This window comes from Pelmatolapia mariae, linkage group LG5 (assembly GCF_036321145.2).
Source record: "Pelmatolapia mariae isolate MD_Pm_ZW linkage group LG5, Pm_UMD_F_2, whole genome shotgun sequence".
NCBI classification, from domain to species: Eukaryota; Metazoa; Chordata; class Actinopteri; order Cichliformes; family Cichlidae; genus Pelmatolapia; species Pelmatolapia mariae.
In genome coordinates, this window is record NC_086231.1 from 27,540,744 (window position 1) to 27,566,991 (window position 26,248).

Genomic DNA, 26,248 nt, shown 5'->3' on the forward strand with positions numbered 1-26,248 from the left:
TTTTGGTTATGGGGGTTAACACGCATACATACGTTCACTCACGCTAACATGGATTCAAACACTTTACTCGCGTCGTTCTGCAAAACATATAGTAAAACAAGCGCACCCGGATATAATCAGTCAGACGTGTCGGTAATTCATGTGGTGACATTTGCACATGAACCTAAAATAACTTAACGATTAGCAACTTGGACTTGCTGACTAAAGTGATAATGCGTATTTCATTGGATGGTGTGTTTAAAGGACTTTGTTTCGCATCCATATTTCTCCCATTTTGCAAAACTTCCACCATGTTTCACATCTCTCCCCTTACCTTAAGACAACATTGATGTTTGTTGCTAAGAGAAATGCAAAGTATAAAGAAGTTAAAAAGTTACTTCGTAGGCATAGCTCTGATTTTTCAAAGCAAAAGCCAGCATAATAATGTTAAACTACTGCTGTTAAAAGAGCGAGTTGGACTTTTTGTACAATATATTTAAGTTAAAATGTTAAGTTAGTTTTTTGCTTACTTCAGTTTAACAACCAACATATGATGTTAACCAATGGTAATAATTTTACTGTTTATTAAGAAAAATACTTAAAAATATTTATTTATTATTTATTGGCATTTTAAACCACCAACCAGTATGCATGAGCTATTCATGTATGAAACATATAAAACCCTGAATAGGATAAAAACAATCAACCAGTCTACACTGATTAAAATCTTGATATGACTGTTGTTCAGCTAGTAGGTGTGGTTATTCCAGGGTTAAAACATAGTAGGTTTAACTAATAAACTCTTGAAGGACAATTGTAAAATCATGTCAGAGGTCATCATCTTAAACAGCAGCTAAAACTCAATGTACAACACACACATTGCCTGGCTTCTGAGCTAGAGAGAGGTGTTTCAAAGCAGTTTGTACTGCTGTTTTATTTTTGGAAACACCTCGATTAGCTTTAGCTGATTGGGCCTGCTGGCAGGCCTTGATTTAGAATGAATTTCATCACAAAGGTAAATTGTTATAAAAGTAAAATTGCATTTTGTTTACTTAAGACTACTGTGATGCTTAAGTCTCCAAGCTGACATATAACACGCCAGACCTCAAGATTGAAATAAGGATGAGTCTGCTGGCAAAAGGAGCTGAGGACTAACCTGTTCATTTGAGGCACAAGTAAATCAAGTGATGAATCAACTTTGTCACTGTGGTGATATGGTGATTGTAAGCTTAGCTTGTTCTATGAAAGGCGTTATGCCGAGCCAATGATGTGCAGTGTCTTGAGTTATTAATTAGGCAGTCTACTTAAAAGTGTATATCTATGGAGAGGACATGTTTCTTCTTGTGTTTTATACATTTCACCACGACGTAGTTACTTTCTAAAAAGGAATTTTATCTCCTGCTGACGGAGAAACAAGCAGGGCATGTCATGTATGACCTTGCTGTTAAGGAGCAGTTACTGCAGTAGGTAGGCCACCAAGATTAAAATGCATTCTTTTGTTTAAGCTTCTTTTCAGAACTAAATGTGGACTAAAAATAATAATCTCTGTTTTGAAATTGTTTTTACATGGATCATTTTGGTCAAGAGAAAACGGTGCTAATCAAGCAAAAACCGCAAGAAGCTCCTTTAGACGTCGACACATCAATAATTCTCCGGCCAGCTATGAATCATTCGCTGTGGTCTGCTTAATCATCAAAGAATTTAACAGGTTTCTGACCTAGGTGATTCATATTGTGAAGGCACAAATGTTAAATTTTAGTAGTTCGCATTCTCATCGTTGTTGTTAAAGCAATGATCTACATATTGGATGGACAGTATTTTTAAGTCATGTCACATGTGGCAATTGCTGTTGCCAGCATTCAAATTTGCATGTGATGGGTTGTTATTTGCCTTGCGGTCGTGCCCTCTTGTTTTATATGTGGTGCCAGCCATGATGGTGACAGATAAGACAGCTCGGACGTTTTTCCCTCCTTGGGTCAAACATATTTGTCTGTCAAGTTTTTCCACTTATTTTAACATTTCCTCACATCTATACTAATAGTTTCAGAAGTCTCCATCCAGGAATTTGCTAAAATCTGCGATTTCCTATATTGAGGCGATGATTATTCTGTCAGTGATAAATTCAAAAACTGGATTGAAAAAGTGCTCAGAAACACATTGGCCTGTTTACTACCATCAAATCTTCCAATCACTATAATTGTTGGCTGCATCAGTTTAACGTGCAGTTACATTTCTCAGGAAGTGATCGTCAGGAAATGGTGTAGGCTACATCATAACATTGAAGATTTAAGACGGAAGTATACATTCATCTTAAGGCCCAGGGTTTGAGCCCTCACAGACTGATGATGTTATCTGTTTAGTGATTGTGTGCGAGAGGTTGCACACTCAAAATGGTATATACAGGAATAGGACGGCAGGTTTGGGCATACCATGTGATATTACCTTGATGGCTCAAAAACATATTTGTTGTTTGGGGCATTTTATGTTACACCGTTTACTTTCTGCATGGCCAAGGCTGGGCCATTCATGTGAATTGAATATCTTCTCGGCAGTGGCTTTAAGAAGTACTAATTCACTTGCTCTTGACAAGCAGCAACAAAAATGAACACAGTATGAACAGGTGACGAATAGATGAACACATTATATAGCATTTGGTTCACGTTAGCGTTTTTTTTTCTCTTTCCTTCCTTTGTTTATTTACTTTTTTAATGTTTTCAGGCTTTCCCCCTTAACCCACAGTTTAACGTCACAACACTATGAACTGTGGGTAATTCCCTCAGGGAGTGTTTGCAGAAATGCAGTGTGAGCATAAAGGGCTCACAAAACCTGAGAGAGCCCTTGTGTGTTTGAGAGTTTAACAGTGGGACAGCCCTAAGGCCTCACTGTCTTAGTAGTAATGCACTTTGAAGTCACACTTTGAATGAGTGTGGAGATTGGCAGTTTAGCCTCTCTTCGTTTTTGGCACATTAGTTTGTCCCACACTTGTGTCATCATTGCCTATCCAACTTTATTTGGTTTTCCTCCTTATGTGTTGAATAAAGGAGGGGGTTTATTGCAGACTGTTTCACAGAGGACTTATCTAATATTGCCTTTTTTGTGTGTGTGTGGTCAGAAGAGTGTCGTATGTGCTTGATGCTATGATGCTCACATGCGTTGGGCAGATAAGGGAATAGTTTGAGTAGGAAAATGAAGTAAGTCGTATGCTTGATTAGCTACCAGCTTAAACCGAGTTGAACTCTTATGGGAGATAGTTAGATGCTGCTCTCTATCGCTGTCAACAAAACACAAAATGATAGATTATGTCTCGGAAAATTTCTGTCCTGTGTTGAGTTCATGAAACTTGGAGAATCAGCACCAACGTGCAATGAAGCGGTTTTGATGGTACGAGGCGTAGGACACCACTAAGTCACTGTATCTTTTCATTTGTCAACCATTTAGAACATTTTTCTGCATAAAGGACAGAGACAGAATGCTCATCTGAAATTCAAGGATGCGGGGTCAGTTGACATTTGGTTGTCATGAAACATGTCTTTATCATGTTGCGGCGTCTGTCAGTGACTGTTGTTTGTGTCATGGGGCTCATCAACACATGCTGCTCGTGGCAGAAGTTTGTCTTCATAGATAGAAAGCCTGTGTGTGCGCGCGCGTCTGGTTAGGGGTATTACAAGTGGATGACTACATCGCTCTGCCATGACTCACCACCAGATTCCTCCTGTGGCGTTACTGCCATTCTACCTCACGCAGATGAATAACACGCGCACACACACAGATTGTAAGAATGTATGGTACTGGATGACTGATGAATTCATCATTCTGTCACGCTGTTGATAAATTTTACAGTGGCGCTGTCACAGTCAGGGAAGCTGGGAAATGTAGTGCCACTGTCAGCCACAGGTCAGATGCAGCCAGCATGTGCACTACTCAGCGGTAGCCAGAGCTGCTACGATTGCACCTAGATCGTTCATCACTGCCACGGATGAGGATGCTGAAATTAACTGGACTCTCATTCTCTTCCCCTGCCTCGTGCTCTCAGGCTCTCTTTTCCTCCTCCTTCAAGCGTAGGTCCTTTGCTCAGTGCCTCTTTGTCTCGCAGAGGCCTCAGACGGTTTCTCTGTTCGTTTACTGCGACTTTGTTCCTGTTTTGCGCTCTTTTTTTTTTTTTCCCTTTTGGCTTAAATTTACCGTTCTGTCTTATTTCTTGTCTAGAGTGACTTTCTTTCTCTCTGTCCTTAACACCTCATGTTTGAAAAAGAAGAAAATGGAGATTGAGACGAGGGCAGACACAATGGCGTTAGACCACTTTTGAAGTCGGACAGTTTTAGCAGTAAAGGCCATTTAGTGCTACGGCACTGAACGTGGAGTAGTAAAGCTGTATAGCATGTCTACTTTCATAGTTGAGCATCCCATTAGAAAAATACTAATGAAAAATACTGCACGTGAACTGCTGCAGCAGTCTGGAAACAAGTCTTGCTTGACCTTGCTATTGATCCAGTGAGGAAATGTGGTTGGATGCTGCAGTTCCTGTCCTGTTTCAGTAGATTCGAGAGAAAGGCAGTTTTAATGAAAAATACACAGGAAGTTATTGATTTGGCAAATATGTTTGCTCTCTCATTATATCTGCAGTTTGCTACTTGGATAAGCAAATTGGGTATAGACAGAATAGAATAGAAAGTAGATGCGTTGAACATAGAAGTTGCCTACGCTAGCATTTAGCTATTGCTTTGATGGCTTGTCCTTTTGCAATTGGCAACGAGTGAATACTCCATGTCACATTTTACCACTTGTAATTCACATGCCTTTGTCCATTAAGTGAGGATATTTTCCTTCCTCTTTGTAGCAAGCAGATACTTTGAAAGCAAGTCTTTTTAGTCCATTGCTGTTGAAGGAGACACTTGACAAAATAGCTTCAGACAATTGACACACATTAAGTAGCATTGGACTTGTCAATTCATCCGCACACGATTGCCTCTGACCTCCTTGAGAGAGAATCTGCCAGGTACATCTTTTATACTGTCTTTGCTTAATGGCCCTCATCCCTTCAAGACTTGGCCAGTGATGTTTGGAGAACCCTTGACGGTCCTGGCGGAGTACATATTGGAGAGGGGCTCCACTTCTCTGCTCTTGTATCCTCTCCTCTGCTCATCTCATCATAACGCCCCAGGCAATCTCTTAATTAGCCTCCTTAATTAGGTGGTTTCTGGTTCTCTCCGCCAGGGTAAATTTTGATCACATTCTGCTGAGAAGCAGCACTTCCCTTTGATTCGCCTTGGAGTGGCTTTAAAGTGTGAGGTTTGTCATTGGGCAGAGGTTCTCCAGGAGACACCTTTGCATTCTTGCTTTTTATGGTTTTTTTTGTATTTGCACATTTACTATAGGGAAATTCCAGTTTTTACAGTTTTATCCAGGAAGAAATGCATCATGATCCATGATGTTTTGTGCATCAGCATTTTAATTTTAACCCTATACTGTCATCTTCATGGGAATATGACCTGACTTTAGGGATCAGGTTTCACAAGGTGGTAACCTACATGACTAGTTTAGTTAAGCTGGATTTTAAGCATTTCTGTACACCTGGGACAGCCAACTTTTACATCCTGAAAAACACCATAAATAACTCAATTTAGTCTGCCTGACTGCAAAAGTAATTCATTCTTTATAGGTTAATTTCATAATTACTTTTACCAATTAATTAATTGGTCAATTGATCTTAAAAAAAAAAAACATATTAGTAAACATATAGTATTTTGTTGGACTGGTAGAAAAGGTATTTAAATAATCAAGCCATGTTTGACAGAGAAATCCTCAAACAAGCGTTGCGACCTGGACAAGATTCAGAATTTCATTTGGACCTTTTGCAAAACTGCCCCTTTTCAGAATATCTGGTAGTTTCCCTTGGTAGCTCAGAGTGTGGGATTCCAAAAGGCAGACTTTCTTTGTTTCTTAATAACAACGTAGAAAGCACTAAGGAGATAGCACCCACCTTATTAAACCTGATTCCTTAGTGATATCTCCTAATTATTGAGTCAGAAATGTTGCACGCTCTCCAGTCCTGGGTTTGTTTATATCTTGGAAAGGCAACCTTTGGATTGGTGCTTATCACCAGTACTTGTTCTCCATGGTGAATAAGGGCTCATAAATGATCTATATTTACAAATCACTCCTGGGTTGTGTAGACTTTACTTGGCCAAACTGCTTTCCCGAGCTTGTTAATTTTTAAAAATTCCTATTATGGGTTGTGTTAAAAATTGATTTTGTCTAAGCTGTTGAACAAGAGCATAGTTTCCGAACTTTGCCTCTGTAAACCACCACAGTGGATTTCTAATAAAGCAGCACTGTGTGATATATGTGTAGGCTCTTGCTACAGTAGTGCTTTACATAGTTCATCTATTTCAAAGGTTCAAAAGAAATTGGACAGTTAACTGATATGCAGTTTCATGGCCAGGTGTGGCCTGTTGTTTCATTTTAAATTAAGAAGATAAAGGCTGGGAGTTGTTTTTAAGTGTTAAATTAACATTTAGTAGTTGTTCATGAGTATTCGGACCAGCGAGGCGTTATTTAGGAATGAATGTTGATAAGATTTTGTTCACACCTTCTTCAGTCTTTATCGGTTTCAGTTTTCTGTGTGCAGAAAAAGCAGGTTTACACAGGTTTTTATTATCTCAGTCACTAAACCAGTACTGCCTCCTACTGTCTGTACTGGAGGACATTGAGGCAACAAAGGACCCCCTGACTCTTAAAGGCCAAACAGAGCAGTTTCTTCAGGTCACTGCCCTCAGTGCAGATTAGTAGAACACAAGCCACTGCACACACCCTCAGCATGGAAAGTATGTAGCTCCAGAAGCACCTCAACTCTGGCTACTTTATAGGTTCTCTCACTGACTGGCTGAAAAGCAGATATTGATTTTAATGTATTATTTATAATCTGAAAATGTTATAATTATGTTAGTTTGTCCACTTAACTTTGAGACAGTGAAATGTAGGAGCTATGTAAAAGAATATCTACCATTGCTAAATGGGTGGGGCAGTATTTTGTACCACTTTAATTTAACTTGAGACTACATTTATGACACTGTTGCTATATTTCCTTTTCTGTTTCGATGGAGTAGAAAAGGACAATTCTGAAAATTATGGCCTTGTTCACACATTTATGGATCTTACTGTATGTGTTAGGCAATAATTCAGAATTGCTGTTAGGGCTCAGCCAAGAACGTATTTTCTTGTGGTCTGCTGCGTTTGTCTATTTACCCCTCGGCCCACTCCCCAACAAATGCACATTAAATATAAAACAAAGTAAGCAGTTGATGTTTGGTTGCACATTGAACAGTGTGTATTTTGCAGAGTCTGCTGCCAACTGTGGCATCGGTCACGCTTTTATTTATTCTCCTTGAGTTGAGCCCCATCTGCTTGTATCTTTCCGTTTACAGACATGTCCATATTTGGCCAGTGTCCCGCACAGGACGACTTCTACCTGGTGATGTGCAGCCACTGTGGTCAGGTAGTCAAGCCACAAGCCTTTCAAGCACACTTTGGTAAGTGATACACACGCACACACACGCCTTGATGTATCTATATGTTCAGTTATTTTTCATGCAGCTGGGGTGCAGAGCTAGATTTCCTAGATTCAAGTAGTGGCAATAATCCACTACAACAAGGAAGTGGCTGTTACTGCAGATACTCAGCAAGGTTGGGGGATAAAGAATTGGGGGGACTCTATATCCATACCTCCCATACCAAGAGTAATGTGATGTTTCTTTGATTAATACACTCCTAGTAGTGCTTCTTCTCTCTGTGTACCCCCCCACCAACCCAGTTTTCTACTCCACTCAGTAGCCTATTTATTTACTGTTTGTGTGTTAAAAATTCCTGTGTTAATATTTGACAGGTCTCTCTCAAGTCTTTCCACTAGTGGGCTGTTTTAACAGACACAGCTCAGATAAGATTTCTAGTACTGTTAAGACATTAAGCTGGGGATGTTTCAGTGCACAGATTTCACCTGCTTAGTATTTAAGCTGTGTCTTTGAGTACTGTGCTGAATAAAAGTAAAGAAAAGTAATAAACTTGGATCTTGCTGAACTTGAGCATTCGCGAATTCCCACAACTACAAAAAGAAGTAAGCTGTCTGTTCTCACTTTAACTCACTTCCTGAAACAATAAGAAGTAGAATAGCACCTCTTTTGTCTTGTTGTGTAGGAATGCTCCTTTAATGTAGGAGAATTTTATTATTTTTAATGGCCACTAAATACCTGGAAGTGCCTGGTGTTCTCCGAAGTGCAGCAGCAATTACTTATCAAGGTCAACCACAAGAGGGAGGTATAGCAGCACGTGGCTTCTAGGGTAAAACTGTCTTTGGAACTGTGTGAACGTCACTCAGAGACTTCTCCATCATTGTTAAACAGTATAGATATATGGGTGTGTCTGAAATACAGCCTCTATTTTGAGGTGTCAGGGGTTTTTGAAGGAACTGTAGATAAACACTGGATGGCAGTGCCAAGTGTAAAATAAAACAATCATTATCAGAACATGTGGCTTTACTCCATATACAGGGGTCGCATTGTTAATGCAGACTGTGCTCGGCTTGGTCCATGGTGTAGAAGCACCCAGAGGTTTACAGTGATTTCATCATGTTTCTTGATATTTGTTTCTTCAGCTGTTTGCTGCTGCTGATTCTTCGTGTGAACAGATTGTCTGTAGTGTGTTTATCATAATGAATGCACCAGTCTCTTTTTCGTCTTTTGCAACATCCTTAAGTTCTGTTCTTAAAATCAGGCAGTGAAGCTAAACCCAAAGATTCCCCATCACAGTAAATCTTCCGATTTGAGCCGCTGGATGCAAAGAATTACTTTTTTTAAAGAAGCTTTTAAACCATGCAATATCAAAATTATAAAAAAAAGAAAGAAAAAAGTTTCACTTAATGACCTTATTGCATCAGCTATAACCACACAGTCTAAATCTAAGTGAAACTCTGTAGCCATGGTAGTATGTGTGGCCATACAGAGCAGCAGTGCTCTTGCTGTGTTTTACCCCATGTCCTCTCTGTGATGTCATTATGGGAGGACCCCGTGCGGCGTTAACGTGGGGAAAAGGCACTGATCTCAGCACCATTGAGATGGTCTCAATATGATATTAGCGTGCTTCTTTGAGCCCATCTGTCTCCCTTTAGGTGTCTGTGCTTCTCGGCTGAGGCTGAGCCCAGCAGGGGTGACACTCACCACGGAACGGGAAGCTGTTGCTTTGCCTGGCGTTTTATGCATTCGTTTATGAACTTGTCTAACAAAGACTCCTCAGAGATCGAGACGTACAGAATTTTGCACTCAGTGTCTTGAGCTCAAATGGTAAAAGAAGGGAACCACGGTGGATTTGAGTTTCTTGTTAACTCAAGGTTTTAGTTTTACCTTCTTTTTTTTAATAGGTTACACTTTGTCTTTACTTAAACATGATGCCTGTGGAGTTTGTAGTAAGGCCATTACACTTCTTGATTTTCTTTCTTTCTTTCACTTCTGCAGGCTGGGATTCCCCCATGCCACTGAGCCAGCTGTTTGATAATATGAAACATGATATTAAGGCTCCTCCTATGTCTTGTGTCTGTCTGTCCTTTTTTTTTTCCTCCCCTACATCAGTTATGACTACCATTGGTGCTGCTGTTGGCTTTTGTTGTCTTGTAGACAGAGCACAACTGTCTCACTTGGATTTCTTGGTGTGAGTTTGTGTGCAGAGGTTCGCTGTTGACTGGGACAGGACAAGACAGTGAGAGGAAGTGGGAGGGAGGCAGTGAAAGAAAAGCTTTTGGGTTGTTTGGCTGCTTAGAAGTGGGAGGGGAAAATATCTGGAGTGTAGGTTGAATGGATGTGCAGGAGAGGCCCCTAGGTGTGGAGAGGGCACGCTTAAAAGCAATTTTTTTCCTTTTCTTTCAGAAAGCAGAAGTTAGAAGTTTAAGAGTTAGATGCGTGCGTGCGTGCGTGCGTGCGTGCGTGCGTGCGTGCGTGCGTGCGTGCGTGTGTGTGTGTGTGTGTGTGTGTGTGTGTGTGTGTGTGTGTGTTCTTGAGGAACATAGCTGAAGGCAGATGGGACTGGTACCTTTTTTGAGCATTCGTATCCTTTCTAGCCACTCCACTTTTTTTGTTACCTGATGACAGTGAGTTTTGTCCCACAACCCACTCCCCAGCTTTACCATGTAGTTAGCTAGAATCACACAAAATGGGACTAAATCAAAAGACAATTGAGAGGTGACTGCACACATAAGCATGATTAGTTTGGGGCAGAGAGTCTAGGTGACCATACTTGGCAGAAGACCTTCCATGTTACTATTATTTTTTTTATTTTTTTTTTATTTTTTTTGACCATTTAAGAAGCAAATATGTTAGTCCACTTTGAAAAAAAGTTAATATTTTTTTTTTCTATAATCCTGGTGGTTTTCCTTTGGCCAAAACCTCTTTTGTGGAGGTGCCTGTTTTAATTTTTTGTTTATTAATCATGCAGGAAAAACACTGGTGACAGTAGCCAGCTGACATAGATCCTTGGTAGAAAATTACTAATGCTTCTGGTGCTGATGTTGTGCACCTTTTTCTCTCATTCTTTTAAGCATGCATTATTTTCTGTCCTGTCTTTCGTTGCTGCTGCTCAGAGCTGACTGTGAGTGTTTAGTCAAATGTTTATTTGCCGTCTCTCTTCTGAAATTCTCGTTAGTCACCTTTGTCTGTCATGTTTCTCTGTATGTCCTTCAGCTGCCTGCAGTTGCTTTTGCTCACATGCAGCTTCCAGCAGGAGATTCTCTCCATGTCAGCTGTTTCCTCACTGCTGAAAATTCTCAGTTTGATTTAGGTGAGGGAGCTCCCTGGATTGAGCGTGATCAAGGCAGGGCGTATGACACCCACGCTCACGTCTGTCAGTCTCTCTTTCTCTACATGTAATCAGAGCAGCAGGAGTGTATGTCGGTCTGTGTCACCCAGAGCGCCCACTATTTCTGTTAGAGAGCTGCTGCTTTTGCCAAGATTCAGATCTCTCTGCTTCATGCTTCCAGTCATTTCTGAATTAAAACAAAAATCCTTCATGATGTTTTTGTCTAGCTTTTTCTTTTTAATTGTTTATGCAGTGGCAGCTAATCAACCTTAAACTATGAAGTGCTTGTGTAGTGGTGACATTGGGACAGCAGCTTTTGTTGTACGCTGTTACTAAAAATAGGATGTGATGAGAGCCTTCTTTGAAAGTAGATCTGTAATTGTCTTGTGTAAATGTGTAATTGGTGTGATTTGTGTTCACACAGGGTTTGTTCATTTTGGAAAGCAGTGTGCTTAAAGACAGCTAGTTTTGGATTTAAGCAGATGAGCATTCCCCCCCCCCTCCAAGTTCTATTTTTGTCTTTCCATCCACAACTAAGCATCACTCAAACCTTTTCTGCTGTCTTACTGCCTTTCATCAGTTTGCACAGCAGCTGTTATAAGAAGCTCAGGCAAGAAAGAAAGCTCTTGACCTGTTGGCCAGTTCTATTTCAAGATGCAGCGCATGAATCACCAATACTGCTTATTAGCTGTTCAGCTAACATGCTCACAGCTGTTAGAGAAAGATTTTTAATGTTTCCATCTCTCTCTCTCTCTCTTTTTTTTTTTTTTTTTTTTTTAAATGAGTCACAACTATGTTTAGTCCAATAGTAGTGTTGGATGATAATTAGTGTATTAACTATTATGTTTTAATGCCTGTCTGGTTTGTGTTATCATTTTAGAGAGAAGACACAGTTCGGCCAGCAAGCCAGCGTCCACCTCGCCGTTTCCTGTGTCTGCCAGGAACCGGAGCAGCGGCAGTGGGATTGGACCCGGCGTAGGCTCGGTGTCCGTAGCTGCAGTGGCTACCGGAGGCATCCCTGGTCGACCTTCAGCTGCTAGCTCAAGCTTACCCTCTTCATTGTCGTCCTCCAATTCCAAACTTGTCAAACCAGCCAAAGAGAAGCTGCCAGGCGTTCAGCGAAGACCCCCCTTTGCCCCCTTCAGGATGAACCAGCCAGAAAAGATGTAAGTTTCACTCTGCACAGGTGCAGGGTTGTTGCAACCATATTTCTGGCAGACATACTAAAGTCTGATTTAAAAAAACAACAACTTTGAAATGGAGACTACTTGTAATAGTTTTTGTAGCAATACTAGTACTTGAAAATAAGGTACTACTGCTTATTGCTGGTTTATGTGGCAGTCAGAGCTATTTGCCTTTACTGCTTGTTTCTCGGTAGAAATCTGATTCAGTCATTTATACGCGAGTATTGATTTTGACCTTTTTCTTCTTTAGAAGTTGTTTGATATATAGCGCAACATATTAGTAGTGATTGTCCTCGCAGGGCCATCCATATGTCCACATCTGTCTCTTACCATACGCTTGTCACTGGCTCACTGTTTCTAACTCTCAGCTTCCTCCTCGCCACCCTTTTCATCGCTGTCATCTTCTCTTCCAGCCTTCCAGCTGTCAAGATGGACAAGATGCATCCGAAGCCGGACACGCCAGCTAAGCCGGCGCAAGCTCCATCTGCCCCCGCCACCACCTCATCCTCCTCTACGTCCTCCTCTAGCACCACTGTGAGCTCCAACACTACCGCCATCACGACCTCCTCATCAGCCCTAAAAGCAGGCCTTAACTGTCCCTCCATACCAAAGCCTCCATTACTGGCCCCAGGTCAGATTCCCAATGGCAAGGGCCACCTCACTGTCCTCTCGGAGAAGAAGCAGGACAGCAGCAGTGCGAGTAGCAGACGTCACGTTAACAAGAAAGTCACAGGTCAGCTGGAATGTGGAATGAGGGGGGACTAGTTACATTTTGTCATTTTTTTCCGGAGTATTTAAAAGTCTCATACAGCATTACATGCTTAGCCTAAAAGTTTTTGTTTTTTATAACCTTGCTTTTTAATCTGTTAGACCAACCTCCCATTAGTTTCCTATTTTATTGCCTATGAAAGAGTGTAACTAGCAGACATCATTTCAGAATGTTGTCGGCAGCTTAAACAAAATGTCCCATGAATTAGCTTAAAGGGGAAAGGATTATGCAATGTTAATGTTTTGCATAACACAACTTGTCCCAAATTATGAAGGTAACAAATGTTTTTCTCCTCCCCCTTTGCTCTGCCATCAGAACGTGAGTTTAATCCAGATATCCACTGTGGCGTTATAGATGTGACATCTCGAAAACCCTGCACAAGATCCCTAACATGCAAGGTAACAAAGTCCCTGCTTTGCACGCTGCACCTGAGCTGTATAAATGCATGTTTTTTGGTTTTTTTTAAAGAGAATTGGGCTGGTAATGCTCAGCAGTTTTTCTTGTTGTCAGCAATGAGGATCAAAGCACACTTGCTAGATTCACAAGATGATCTAACGTGTTCTTGACATACTTGTGGAGGCAGCAAGCTTCAAACCTCTGGGTGAGCGTTTCCCACGGCAGCCACAGGCTGACAATTGAGGGCCGGTGTTTCTAGGACACATGCTGTCAGCTCAGATGGTTTGCCACAAAGAGGAGCACAGCGTAACTCTGAAGAGCCTGTAATGATGAACTCTACTGTGAAATATAGGAAACTACAATGTCTGTGTTTAGTGAAAGAGCCGTCACTCATTGTGTTTTAATAGAAGTGGAGCACTTTGGCATAGAGTTCAATTATGTTGTATTATTCTATATAATGTGTAGAATATTACCAAAGTTATTCTTTGCATTTCAAAGGATGGTTGTGATTAGAGCAGGGCGATATGACCAAAAATATTTATCACGATATACATTTGAAAATTTGCGATAACGATATAACTGACGATATAACTGACGATATAATTGACACTAGGCAAAATACTTTACAACTCCACAACTTTATTAGTGCAAAAAAAAAAAAATCAATGTATTTTCACTTAAACAAGCAGCTGTTTTTTATGTGCATTAAAGTTATAAAAATTTAACAGTGAAAATGCAAATTCCTTGCTGACCTTTAACCAAAAGGCATTTCCAGTGGAAACTGGCCGACATATCCTCAGCATGACCATGTATAATATCCACAAAACTTAAAGAGGTTATACACAAACAATACGGTAATATTATGTTGAAGCACAGTACGTATCACTCCGCGAGGCTCCTGCCTACGATAGCCGTAATGCTCTGACAATCCACGAAGCGGTGCGGGTTCGTAGCTTAGCAAAGTCGTACTAAAACATTTGACAGATTTTCAAACGCCATGTAGCACATAAAATCGTTTCGAGGTCAGTAAACACAACCAGAATTCATACATAAGGCACACAGGATCATAAGGGGCACTGTCGATTTTCAGAAATCAAAGGATTGATTTTAAGTGTGCCGTATTTCCAAAAAAACACGGTAATAACAATGGCCCGCTAGCATGCTCTACTAAAAATAGTGCTTTGTTGTGTATCTGACGGACGAAAGCTAAACCAGTTCCATGTCACTGAAGTTGCAGCATTTTTACAAACCAATTAAGGTTCATCTGTTTCATTCAACGATCCGCTTGCGCCCTTCTCATTCTCTGTCGCTGCCATGCTTTTTCCGCCATGTGCGTATGAAAACAAAGGCACTGCGCATGCATGTTTTACCCATATTCTATCGCGATATTTCATTTTCTTATCGTTGCCCAACATTATACCGGTATTACCGTGAACGGTATGATATGGCCCAGCCCTAGTTGTGATTGATTGCAGTCGAGCCGTGCATGCGTCATGCATGTTGTAAAAATTTGTTAGAGCCAGAGCTGCCAAGTATAAACAGCAATAAAAAAAGGAAATTAAGAGCCGTTCTAAGGAGAACTCTCTCCGGCTCTTACCATAATGAAAATTCTATTGACTTTATAATGTCTCAACAGACACATTCCTTAAGCCAGCGGAGGGCGGTGCCAGGGCGGAGGAAGCGCTTTGACACATTGCTGGCAGAGCACAAGAACAGAACAAGGGAGCGGGAGAGGGAGCGAGAACTCCACCAAAATCATTCCCAGCAAAACCCCCCTCTCAGGGACCCACACCCCTCTTCCCACCTCACCTCTGGCCATGATGCCCACCAGGTGGCTCATGGAAACGGCCCAGCCCTTGATGCCACTAAGCCTTTGCCAATTGGAAAGCCCAAATTTCACAGCCCTGGTCTTCCACGGTAATTGCTGTGCCACACTTTGATTTTTTGCTGTGCTTGTATTGTGTCTGTGCGTAGCTTTGCTCACATGGGCGTAAAACAGACAGTTTCAATTTGATTCAGCTTTGATGAATAAGGTGAAAGTGACCAGCCACAATTTCTCTCCATTAGACTAAACAGCAGTCACGGAGGTGGTATTTCTGGAGACTCTGCAGCAGTCCACGAGTCGCTACACCATCCCCAAACAACCCCCGATGGCTTTTCTAGACCATCCAGTGATGAGGGAGAGAACGAGGAGCGTGAGGACAATGCTGAGAAACTGGACTGTCACTATTCAGGTTATCATCCACGACCGGCAGCTGTAAGTGCACTTCATCTGCTGTTACCCCCAAGGAACTTTCCTTTTTTTATTACACTGTTCAAGCCATTAAAGATTACAGTTCTCATCTGTTCTTCCCTTCTATTCCCAGTACTGTACTTTTGGGAGTCGACTGTTTGGGAGAGGCTATTATTCCTTTGACCGGCGATGGGACAAAGTGCGATGTACCCTCACCACAATGATGGAAAAGCATGTCAACTCCCAAATGTGGAAGTAAGTCAGTCTTGGACTCATCCTTTTTTCTTTCTTTTTTTAAATTTATGAGTCAAATTAATAATTGGCTAATTTCTGATATTCTTTGCTTTAGGAAAATCCCCTTAGCCTTGGAGAACTCCTCCTCTGTTGCACCCACCCATAGGACAAGCACAAATTCCCACTGTAGCACTCCCTCTTCAGGCTTCCTGGGCCCTCCTGCCACCTTGCCCCAGACTCCTTACAGCCAATCCTACGAGGGCAAGTCAGTGCTCTCCTATGGGACCACCTTAAATGCCCGCAGCTCGCCGCAGGGTGGGGCTGAGCACCCGGCCTATGGCACCACACAAGCCCGACAAGTGTCTTCGTCGCCGCAGATGCCTTCAGCCCACTTGTCCTCATCCTCTTCTTCTTCAGCTCCTTCCCTAACCTCAGGCCGGGTGCCTAAGTCCCGTTCCTCTGGCAGCAGCACTACCAAATCGTCGTCATCTTTTAGGCCCAAGGAGAGCTCGTCTGGCTCCTCCATAACCGTCATCCCCAACGCCACCAGTGGAGGAAGCACTGGAGCCAACAATACCAGTAGCGGCGCTAGCTTCAGCTCGGGGAAGAAGAGGAAGAACAGTTCTATTCTCTCTTCATCCCATGGCTCCACTGAATCTTCCTCTTCCAATGCCAACTTCTCTTCCTCCTCTTTTAAGAAGAACTGTGCAAATGTCGGCAGCTCAGGGAGCACCTACCACCACAGCTCATTAGGTCCTTCGTCCTCATCGTCATCCTCCTCCCATAGTGGGGTTCACAGTGTGGGGCTTAACTGTGGGCCTACTGTGCGAACAAACTCCCTTAGCCTCAAGGCCGAGCTCTCTGGCAGTTCCGCCGGTGGCTCCTCTGGGCCACCAGCACGAGGTCCTCCCTCGGGCAGCCCTGCAGAGTCCATCAAGCGTATGAGCGTGGTAATGAACAGCAGTGACTCAACCCTTTCCTTGGGACCTTTTGTCCACCACCAATCCTCATCTGACCACCACACCAGCTTTAGTCACCACTCCTCAGATGGGCGCCTGGAGGCCAAGAAGCGCAAAAGCTCTTCTGCCTCCAGTGGCGTAAATAGCGGAGGTGGGGAAGGTGGGCTCGGAGTAGGAGGTGGGGGGCCAGGACCAGGTAGACCCAAAGTGGCCAAGTCACCTGCCATTAACAACATCCATGGGAAGCATGGGCGGAGTATACCAGGGACACCGGGTCTACCCAACAACTCTCATTTACATCAGGTTGGTTTTTGAGACACATTCAGGATGTGTTTTTATTTTCACTGATTGCATCTTGTGAAAGATTTTTCTTTCTCAGTTCACTGCCCTTAAAATTTGGGGATGTGGGTCAAATGTCATCTTAGGCTAAGGATGGATATTCTTAAGATTTTAAGGATACTACATTAAACCATGATTACAGTTCCACATTTTTCAGATATATATCGGGTCACGGCAATTTTCTTATTCTGAACACAGACTAATAAAAGTGTAGTGTATTACTTCAAAATAAATGAATAAAGTGTGACTATGAACACCTCACAGTTCTGAGCTATCATGCACATAAACTGCATCCTCCAAGCAAAGTACCCAAGTGGCATTCAGCCATAATCCTTTTTTAAAAAAACTTTTTTTCTTTTGTTTTTCATGTGAATTATCAAAATGAATGAAATGAAATATTAAAGAACCTGAAGGGCTGATATGAACTGAGTAAAGATGAGGAAATGAGGTATTCATAGTATTTGATATATAATGCCAAAACTATCAGGTGATAAGACATTTCTGATTACATTAAATGATCTTGCCCAACATTTGAATCTATTGATTTAAAAAAAAAAAAAAGAAAGAAAGAAATAATTCTTGCTAGAAATTAAAGCCTCAACTAAAATCTTAAACTACAAAACTAGTTTATAGATTGATGACTTTACAGCCATTTTAAGATGATGTTTTTCTCCTTTCCTTTTCCAGCCAAAGGCTCGTCCCTGACAGCGGTGTCCGGCTTCAGTGTATGAAACTGGCAGGCGGGCGGGAAATAATCCAGAGTGGTCCGCATACTGCTCTGGAATGCATGAGGCCTTCTGAAATCAAATCCACATTACTCTCAGCTTCCCACAATCCTCAGGGTGGAGATAATTTGGACTGCCCAATGATGTATATGTGGTCCTTACCGTTTCTCCCAAAGCCATGTGTGTGTGAGGTGCGGGCAGGGGGAACTGAATGGGGGAGAGCGTGGAGCGCCAGGGATCTAATGCGCAAGCCAAGGATCCCCCCACGCCACTGTTGTCCCAGTATTCTGAGAGGTCTTCCTGTTTGGTCGGAGGAAGGAGGAACAATTGCAACAGCCATCGGTCTCTTGTCCTGTAGTTCAAAGGTCATTGGGTTCAGGTTAAGGGCTGCTGCAACAAGCCGTCATGACACTGAGCAACTGGGGAGACAACGAGCAGATCTCTTCCGTGTTTGTTTAAAAAAAAAAAAAAAAAAAAAGAGACTGTGTGAGAGTGTGTGTGTGCTTATGTGTGTGTACGAGTAATTTTTTTCTCATGTCAAATTCTGCTGGACTACTGGAATTTCCAACTTAATTACACCCCCAGCGCCTGATCTCAGAAGCCTTGCAAGCAAAGCAGTAGGAGAAGCAAACTGTTACTTGCAAAAACCTTAAAAAAAAAAAATACACACAATCACCTTGTTTCACTTCTTTTTAGTGTGATTCTCCCTGGCGACATGTTGAGTTACCTCGGGTAACATGCAGTAGCCTGAGACGAGCCCGTAGGGATGATCTGGTCACTTCTTTTATTACCCAGAATAATTATGCAAGTGTTACCTTTCTATGATTTCTTATGATCTTTTTACACTGAACTACAAAGGGGCTTTGTAGACTTGGTGAAGACGGTTGTGCTTTTAAATGTGAAAAGGACACCCGATGTGCCCATTCGATTGGATCTTTTGTCAGAGAGGGAGAGCTCGGTCTCGAGGAAGCCTGTTAATTTTCGGAATCTTTTCAGCGTGCAAAATGATAGCCACAGTAGACCTACCCCCAACTGTGAACAGCACTAAATAACTACTTTCTCCACAGGCACTGCTTTAGTTGTCCACAAAGCAAGCCAAAAAGCTGCTATCAGCTTTGCCAACTACTTTTATTTTTATTTTTTTTTTAAGTAAAAAGGTGGGCAGTCTTGCTTATGAAGCGGTGATGGCGCATTTGTGGATTGAATAAAATCTGTGCAAGCTGTATAACTATAGCCACAAGTTACCTATACCGCTGAGTGAATTCCACAGCTGTATGTGGGCAGATGTGAATTGTAATTTTTTTTTTCTTTTTCTTTTTTTAAACATAGGGAATCAGGTATGGTACGTCTTAACTGGAGCAAACTTGCACGTCACCTGTCTTCTGTGGGTATGATTGTCCCTCCTGTGTGTAACCACTACCCAAGCTCTGAACGTTACAGTTTGAATGCCTCGCAGTAACACTATGTTCAGAAGAGATTTGTCACAGTAGACGAGGCATTGTACTCTTGTTCCGCTGTCAAAATAGTCTTAAATCAGGCAATACTTGCCCAACTCGTTGGGAAATAGCTTAGGTCGAGAGGTCTCGGGGACGAGCGTTACAGTGTGAGATTCATGGAGATGGCTTCACTGGATATAGATCTTAGATCTTTTGGCAACACCTGTTTTATGGAACCTCCACTGATGTCAATTAGTGTGGAAAACCTAGTAGACTTTTTTTTTTTTTTTTAAATCTTCAGTTAGCTTTTTTTTTTTTTCTTGTAGCCTATGTATCAAACAAGTATTGAAGTATCCCTATTTGAGAAAACATATTTTGTTAACAAATTGTACATAGTTAAAATATGTATTTTTGCACAGGCATTTTTTTGTACACGCAGAATTTTTGGTACAATTTTGAAAAATCATTATTTATTTAGTAAAAAAAAAAACAAAAAAAAAAAGATAAAGTCAGAGAACATGACTATTTGAAGTGGTTCACTGCCAAGTCTATATAATGCAATATGCCTATATGTGGAAGCTGAAGCATCTCATGAATCGTGTACTGGGATCCTTTAAGGAAAGAAGTGTTGCCACTGTAGCATGTGTCTGTATGACAGGAAACCTTTATTCACTTTTCAAGGTCTCAATCACATGTGCTTTTACAAGACATTTTATGTTGCCTACGAATTAACAAAATAAGTTACTCTGCGACCCAATTAGCCTGTGATTCTGCGATGTCGTGCAGGCTCGAAGCTGTGCCCCCGCTGTTTAACCATCTTTCGTGGACTCTTCAGTCGTAACACTTTGTAAACCTTAAACACATTTCATGATTGAAACACGTGTTCTTTTATTCCAAAAAAAAGAAAATAGGCTGAAGGGAATTCAGAAATTATTGCAAGGAATAGGAACATTTTTACGGTCCAACTGCTTGCGTCGTTGTTGCCAAACGAGTAATTTGAATCACAGCTTTTAAAGAACGCGTTGAGCAGCTCTTAAAAGAAATATCAAATTAAGAAAGTGCCTGAATTTGTTTCATCCCAACTGTTTGAGGACAGTATTCGTTGGGTTGTTTTTCCCTTACTTGAATGTTCAAAGTATTTAGGGGATTTGGCTTTAAGTCTGCCTCTGAGCCCTAAATGTAGTGGAACTTGAGCTTGTTAGCTGCCCATTGCGAAACACATATTCTGTTTTTGTTTTCCAGACAAGACATTGAGATTTTCTTAGCATTGGTGTGTGGCCTAACCCCCCTCCGGGTTATTAGGGTTTGTATTTAAAAACTTCACTCAAGTGTTTTGTTTACCCTCAATCTCTACTGACATCTTGACTTTGTTTCCAGTACAAGGAAACATTACGAGGATGTTTTCTTTCTTAGCACCGTAGACTTGGAATGTGAAAGCGAGAGAAAATACAGCTTGTCTGGGAAGAAAAAAATAAAACCACCATTCATACTATGTAAAAGCGTGTATAGATTTTTCTTTTTTTTGGTTTTGTTTTTGGGGTATACATCATCAGAATCATTTTCAGCTGGACTTATGTATTGGCTGCTATGTAATTCATGAACAAAACATAGGTTAGAATTAATATTTAAAGTAAAGATTGTATAGTATATTTGTTTTGTAACAAGTTTCTGTAAATAAAATAATTTATACTGCTATTTATAAAAAATGATGTGTCTGCCTCTCATTTTAAAAAACAAACAGGTGATGCAATGTCAACAGTTAAACAAGTTTTATTATGTACACAACAGAAGAGTTACTTTGACAAACAAAAGGTCTCAGTATGCCAAAAAAGAATAATACAAGCCCCTTGCTTTAATGAAGATGGCGGCCTCCATGGTTACATGTTAATAACTCTTGACAGCTTCTGGACTCGGTTGAGAAGCAAGTCGCCCTTCTTGATGGTCTCCTGGTACTGCCAGTTTTTGCTATCCGGTCTGCACGCAAGAACAGGACAAAATTTTAGTGCTCTGGGAATTACTCAAGAAGTATTGTGGTTTCAAGGATACTTTCATTACCTGTTAGTTTCCACAATTTCATTAACTTTGTCAATTTTACAGTGGAGGCGGCCAGCAGCTATGAATCGGGACAGTTCCCTGTGGGAAGGAGATGGGCATATGTTGCGTTAGCCAGCACCAAAAAAACCCCAACACCAGCATTCCCTAAAATCTGAACAGGGAATTTGGACAATTTTATTTTGACAAATGGTTTCTGTGAATTATTTAGGAACTTAATAGTGACACAAATGTCCAAGAAATACTACAAGAACCAACTGCTGCTCTGTAGCTTCATCATATGTAACAGGCATTAGGAGCAAGAATCGCCCCCCAACTAAATATTTCTCATGGTCAAAATATTCCTCCAACACTGAAATGAAGGCTTGGCTCATTTTACTGGTTCACTGTGATGCAATTCGCAGACTGCTTTGGTAAAACCTCTTCTGAAAAGATAACTTAGAACGACTTAGAACAAGCCACCAGTAAAATTTTAGACAATTGTTCTCAGTTATAGGTCTTCACCTGCCACATGCCACTGATTGAAGGGCAACTCTTGATTCGGTGAACCACTCCCACCCTTTTAAACAGACTTCCGTTTTATTGGCCGTTCTGGGTTGCAGAACATGCAACAGCTATAGAATTAACTGGGGTGTCCCTCAAAGTTTAATTTTAGATCCCTTGTTTTTCTTTTTTAAACAATCTTCAAATACTATCCCTACAAAATGTGATCAGGAAACATAGCATTAACTCCCACATTTATGCTGATAACACCCAGTTTTACATGATGACCATGGGCCTATAGACTCCTAATTACATTCCTGAGCAGAAGTAATTCTGATTTAGTAAGTTTCCAGTTTTGTCTGTATAGGTTGTCACTCAATGTACCATCCTGATAACTGTTCTAGACAGATGGTCCAGTTTGAATGTAACAATGTATAGCACAAATTATTCCAAAACACTAAACCTCATCATACATCTTTTCAAGCATGTATATTATGTGATATGTACTTTGTTTTCTGTTTACAGCGTAATTTGTGCTTACTTTATATTTACGTGTTCAAAATAAAACAATCAAGGCATACCAAGAAAAATAAACTTGCACACTCAAAGACCCACAGCTAGGTTTTTCAGTGTTGCCTTCTTGGCTGCATTGGCACTTAATAATATTTTCCAAATCTTGCAGAGTTACATAGTATATGCACAGATGTTTAAAAACAAACAAACTCACTGGTCAATGAACTCTGTGCTGACACCAAATGCCTCAGCCATGTATCCCAAGGTAAGAGATCGGTAGGACTCTAGCAGCTGGCTGTAAGCCTGAATCCTCATCTCCCTCACGTAGTAGCGGTAGTGTGGGGCAAAGAGCCAGTCCTTCTTCATCTCCTGCTCCACCGTGGCTGTGGCACAAAGTTTCACATTTAATATTTACGTTTTCAGAATATGGCACAGCACCAACACAAGCATAGATAATGGCTGTAAGTACAGTCCCTTCGCATTCAGAAGTTTTTCTTGAGAACACACACACACCAACAACAACAACAACAACAACTCCTCACCTAGGGACTGGAAGAAGACTGAGTAACGGCACTCGTAGAGTGAGAAAAGGTACTGGCGAACAGAGGGCAGACTGTGGAGCACCTCCAAGATCTCTGCTCCCTTTATAACCTACAGAGAAACATATTTAGTACATTTACCAGCAGACATGTTGCCAAGTTACACATCTTGTGAGCAGACACGAGACTCTCTCCTACCTTTTCACGGAGGTCAGGCCTCTTGAGAGCAATCATGCAAACATAAACGGTGTAGGTAACAAAGGTCTTGTAGTCCATGAGTTCATAGGAAGTGAAGGTGGAGACTGTGTCGAGGAAGAGCTCAGCAGCTTGCTTGAAATCCCTGATGGCCACACAGTACAGGCCCTGGTAAACCTTCAGACGATTTCTCCTGTCCCAGTCTCCCCCCTCCTCGATAAGGCTGCGGTGAACAGAGACGCGCAGACAGATGAGCATTAAATAGAAAAAAAAAAAGCGCCGACAGATTTGTTTCAGAACAAAGCTTTAAGAGCCTTTACCTCTTGGCTTTCTCCGAGTTGCGTGTGATGAGATCACTATCCATATAAAAGAGGCCAATCCTCAGGAGGTAGAAGACGATGTCTAGTCTGTGACCCAGAGCCACAGTTTTGTCATAGGTCTTCCTGAATGCAGTTAGGGCGCCCTCCTGTGGTGACATCAGACAAGATCAGGCAATAGCCAATCTGTTACTTTTTGTACATATAACTTTGAAGTGGGCAACTCTGATAACCTTCATGAAAACAGCTCTAAGAGAATAAAGGGAAAACAAAATTAAAAACTGTCATTTCCAGCAATTTAATTGCTTTAAACTTAGTGTTGACATCAAAGGGAAATTTCAAACCCTTTGCTGTGATATCTTGGAACTCCGAGGAGCAGCTATTGTTGGAGAAATTCTGAAAACTAACCTTTATTCAATATGTTTCACCCAAAACACTTAGAAGCAGATATGTGTTGTAGAATGTCAAAACTAAAAAGATATTCCAACATGCACAGGCATTAACAGTGTTCATTTTCCTACCTGGAAACTTGGATATTCTGACTGCTCTGAAAACATACCTTGTCTCCAATTCTGATGAGATACTCTGCCTTGGCCATCATGGCGTCTCGGATCTCACTCTCTCCCAGGTTCTTCTCTGCATCCTCCAGCACATCATCCAGGCGCTTCAGCTCTTCCTCGTTGGCCTTTTTCATTTTACTCAGCAGGTCACTATCCAGTTGCCACTTCAGCTCCTTGCACAGACTCTCGTAATACGGCGCCATATCTGAAACACAGAAAGCACGGTGGTGTAAAACGTGAAACATCGCTAAAATGGCTAACTTATGTGACTGGAGTTTGTTTTAGAACTTAGATTTTATGCTATTTGTGGCTTTTTTGCTGCACTTTTTAAAACCTATTATTTTTAAACTGTATTGCTTATTGCACTGTAGAGGCTGGTGAGAAACAGTATTTCGTTTCAGGCTGGGTAACACCATACGAAATGACAATAAACTTCTTGAGTCTTAACACGTAGCGTACACCTTTTACGTCTCATATTAACGAACCGGGAAAGGATTTTAACATGACATCGCAAAGGTTGTCACCTTAGCTTAAGGGAGATGTAAAGTCTTAGAATACTGCATAGTGAATGTAAACTCTCTAACTTGGTAATGCTATGCAAAATACACTACACAGTGAGTTCCCCAGTTGACGTCTTCTGTTATCGTTAGCTAGCATGCTAACTTTCCTGCGCTGCCCGTCATTTATAAGTTATTATTTTATACATTAGTCGCATCTATGGAGCATTTATGTGCCCAGTGTGTTGATGAAGAAACAAAATCGTGCACTATGAGACTCGTGTTTCCAATGAAACAGCTTTTACTGGATGAAATGCTAACTCACTGTTAGCTTTGATAGCGTCCATGAGCTCCGTCTTCACTTTAGCATCCTGTCGGTGACCGTCCATTGTGAGCAGGAACTTCAGCTGTGCTATCCTCAGGTCGGGGTTCTTGGGAAGACCCTCTTCCTCTAGATTCTCTAACGGCATTTTCAGGCTAAATTATATAAACAAATGAACAAACTCAAGCCTTTCTTTGAGTAGACAAAGCCTATTACTACTCGCCTTTACGCTAGTGAACGATGACTACGGAAAACGCTGGACTCTGCTGTTTCCGGCTGTCAGCAAGGGGAGAAAAGAGCGGTGACAGACTGAAAGCTAACAAGAGAATTAGAGAAGTGCTGCCCTCTGCTGGAGATTAGTGTGAACAACGCCACTGTTATTGTGCGATTCGTTATTAATATATCTAAATATTAAAGCTATATACACCATTCTTGAAAGTACTGACCATTTTCATCACTGTATTCACAGTTTTGCTCTCACTGTAAACAAAATCCAAGTCAAAGTCAGCTTTATTTAAAAAAAAAAACAAAAAAACACGTGTACAGATCATACACAGGAATTTTAAATTGCAATGCTCCCACGGCCCTCAGTGTACACTAAAACAACATAAAGATAAAAAGCTAAAAATAAAATAAAAGTCTAAAGCGGGTGCAATAGATATCCTGGAGGGAGGGAAAAGAAACACCCACAATCCTCTCTGCTGCTCTCACTACTCGTTTTATCAGCATGTGTAGTTTCCACTAACAGGAAGGGATACAGTGTAAACATGAAGGGGTGTGTTGTCAAGTTATATTACTTGTTAAGGCAAATATCTAATCAGCAACAGCTCAAGATGGAAGAAAGATGATTTAAGTGACTTTGGTCTTGTTCATGCCAGACATCAGAGAATGGCCAGACTTGTTCAAGCTCATAAACAAGCAACAGCATCTCAAATAACTACTCATTTCAACCAAGGTATGTGGAAGAGCTTAACAGTATGCACACTACACATACTGAAGTTTAAACACCACACGGGGTGCCACTCCCGTCAACTTAGAACAGGAAATCACCTGGTCTTGATTTCTGCTTCAACATTCAGATAGTAGGCTCAAAATCTGGTGTAAACAACATAAAAATGTGCATTTGGACATGGGCAGTACCCCTTAGTAACAAAAGAGCATTGTTTAAATGCCACAACCTACCCTACAAAATGGTACTGACCATGTCCATCCCTTTATGACCACAGTGTACCCATCTTCTGATGGCTGTTTCCAGAATCATCTCAAACTGAACATGACACAGTCACCAGATCAGGCCAACAGAGCACCTTTGGGGTTTAGTGAAACATCATAAAGTGAGCCTTCCTTTCACTACGACGTTTTCTCTGAAGCGCTCCTTTTCTCCAACTTTGCTGTTGGCTCAACTAGTGGCATTTAAGAGCATAAAATGCATGTTCTCATTACTAGGATATGTATTTATGTTGGTGTTTGGGCATATGGAAAATTGCATAATGATATTATGCCATTACCTGATGATTACTTAATACTGCATCTTAGAATTGTAATGGAAGCCCATTATGCAGGTTAGTTGTTGTTAGTTGTAAAGAAACGTGGGCCAAGAAAAAACTTCGAACAGGATCTGATTGCACAACAGTCACCATTTATGGACAAACAGAAAATAGCAGAAGCAACTAAAAAGCA

At 41.2% G+C, this 26,248-nt stretch overlaps 2 protein-coding genes across 2 annotated transcripts in view; one reads left to right on the forward strand and one right to left on the reverse strand.

The window, feature by feature from the left end:
• LOC134628009 (ataxin-7) overlaps nucleotides 1-20,725 on the forward strand; it is a 30,340-nt gene extending 9,615 nt beyond the window's left edge. Inside the window, exons 5-13 of the mRNA XM_063474577.1 lie at nucleotides 7,404-7,508; nucleotides 11,696-11,981; nucleotides 12,413-12,732; nucleotides 13,084-13,166; nucleotides 14,801-15,081; nucleotides 15,232-15,421; nucleotides 15,531-15,652; nucleotides 15,747-16,893; nucleotides 17,617-20,725. Coding sequence (XP_063330647.1) covers nucleotides 7,404-7,508; nucleotides 11,696-11,981; nucleotides 12,413-12,732; nucleotides 13,084-13,166; nucleotides 14,801-15,081; nucleotides 15,232-15,421; nucleotides 15,531-15,652; nucleotides 15,747-16,893; nucleotides 17,617-17,634 — 2,552 coding nt within the window. The 3' untranslated portion in view covers nucleotides 17,635-20,725. The remainder of the gene's footprint in view (nucleotides 1-7,403; nucleotides 7,509-11,695; nucleotides 11,982-12,412; nucleotides 12,733-13,083; nucleotides 13,167-14,800; nucleotides 15,082-15,231; nucleotides 15,422-15,530; nucleotides 15,653-15,746; nucleotides 16,894-17,616) is intronic.
• A 119-nt stretch (nucleotides 20,726-20,844) lies between these two features.
• psmd6 (proteasome 26S subunit, non-ATPase 6) lies at nucleotides 20,845-24,846 on the reverse strand. Its single transcript, XM_063473163.1, has 8 exons — nucleotides 24,572-24,846; nucleotides 23,749-23,954; nucleotides 23,193-23,338; nucleotides 22,876-23,095; nucleotides 22,681-22,789; nucleotides 22,353-22,521; nucleotides 21,146-21,223; nucleotides 20,845-21,064 (listed from the first exon to the last, which is right to left on the reverse strand). Exons 1-8 carry the CDS (start codon nucleotides 24,714-24,716, stop codon nucleotides 20,968-20,970), a joined length of 1,170 nt encoding a protein of 389 aa, XP_063329233.1. The 5' UTR covers nucleotides 24,717-24,846; the 3' UTR covers nucleotides 20,845-20,967.
• Nucleotides 24,847-26,248: the final 1,402 nt, after the last annotated feature.

Coding starts and splice junctions, on each gene's coding strand:
- psmd6 (XM_063473163.1), bottom strand. CDS start 24,716: ATGCCGTTAGAGAATCTAGAGGAAGAGGGTCTTCCCAAGAACCCCGAC. Junction 22,790..22,875: donor GGCCTGACCTCCGTGAAAAG/GTAGGAGAGAGT, acceptor GTTTCTCTGTAG/GTTATAAAGGGAGCAGAGAT. Junction 21,224..22,352: donor AGCACAGAGTTCATTGACCA/GTGAGTTTGTTT, acceptor TCCTTCCCACAG/GGAACTGTCCCGATTCATAG.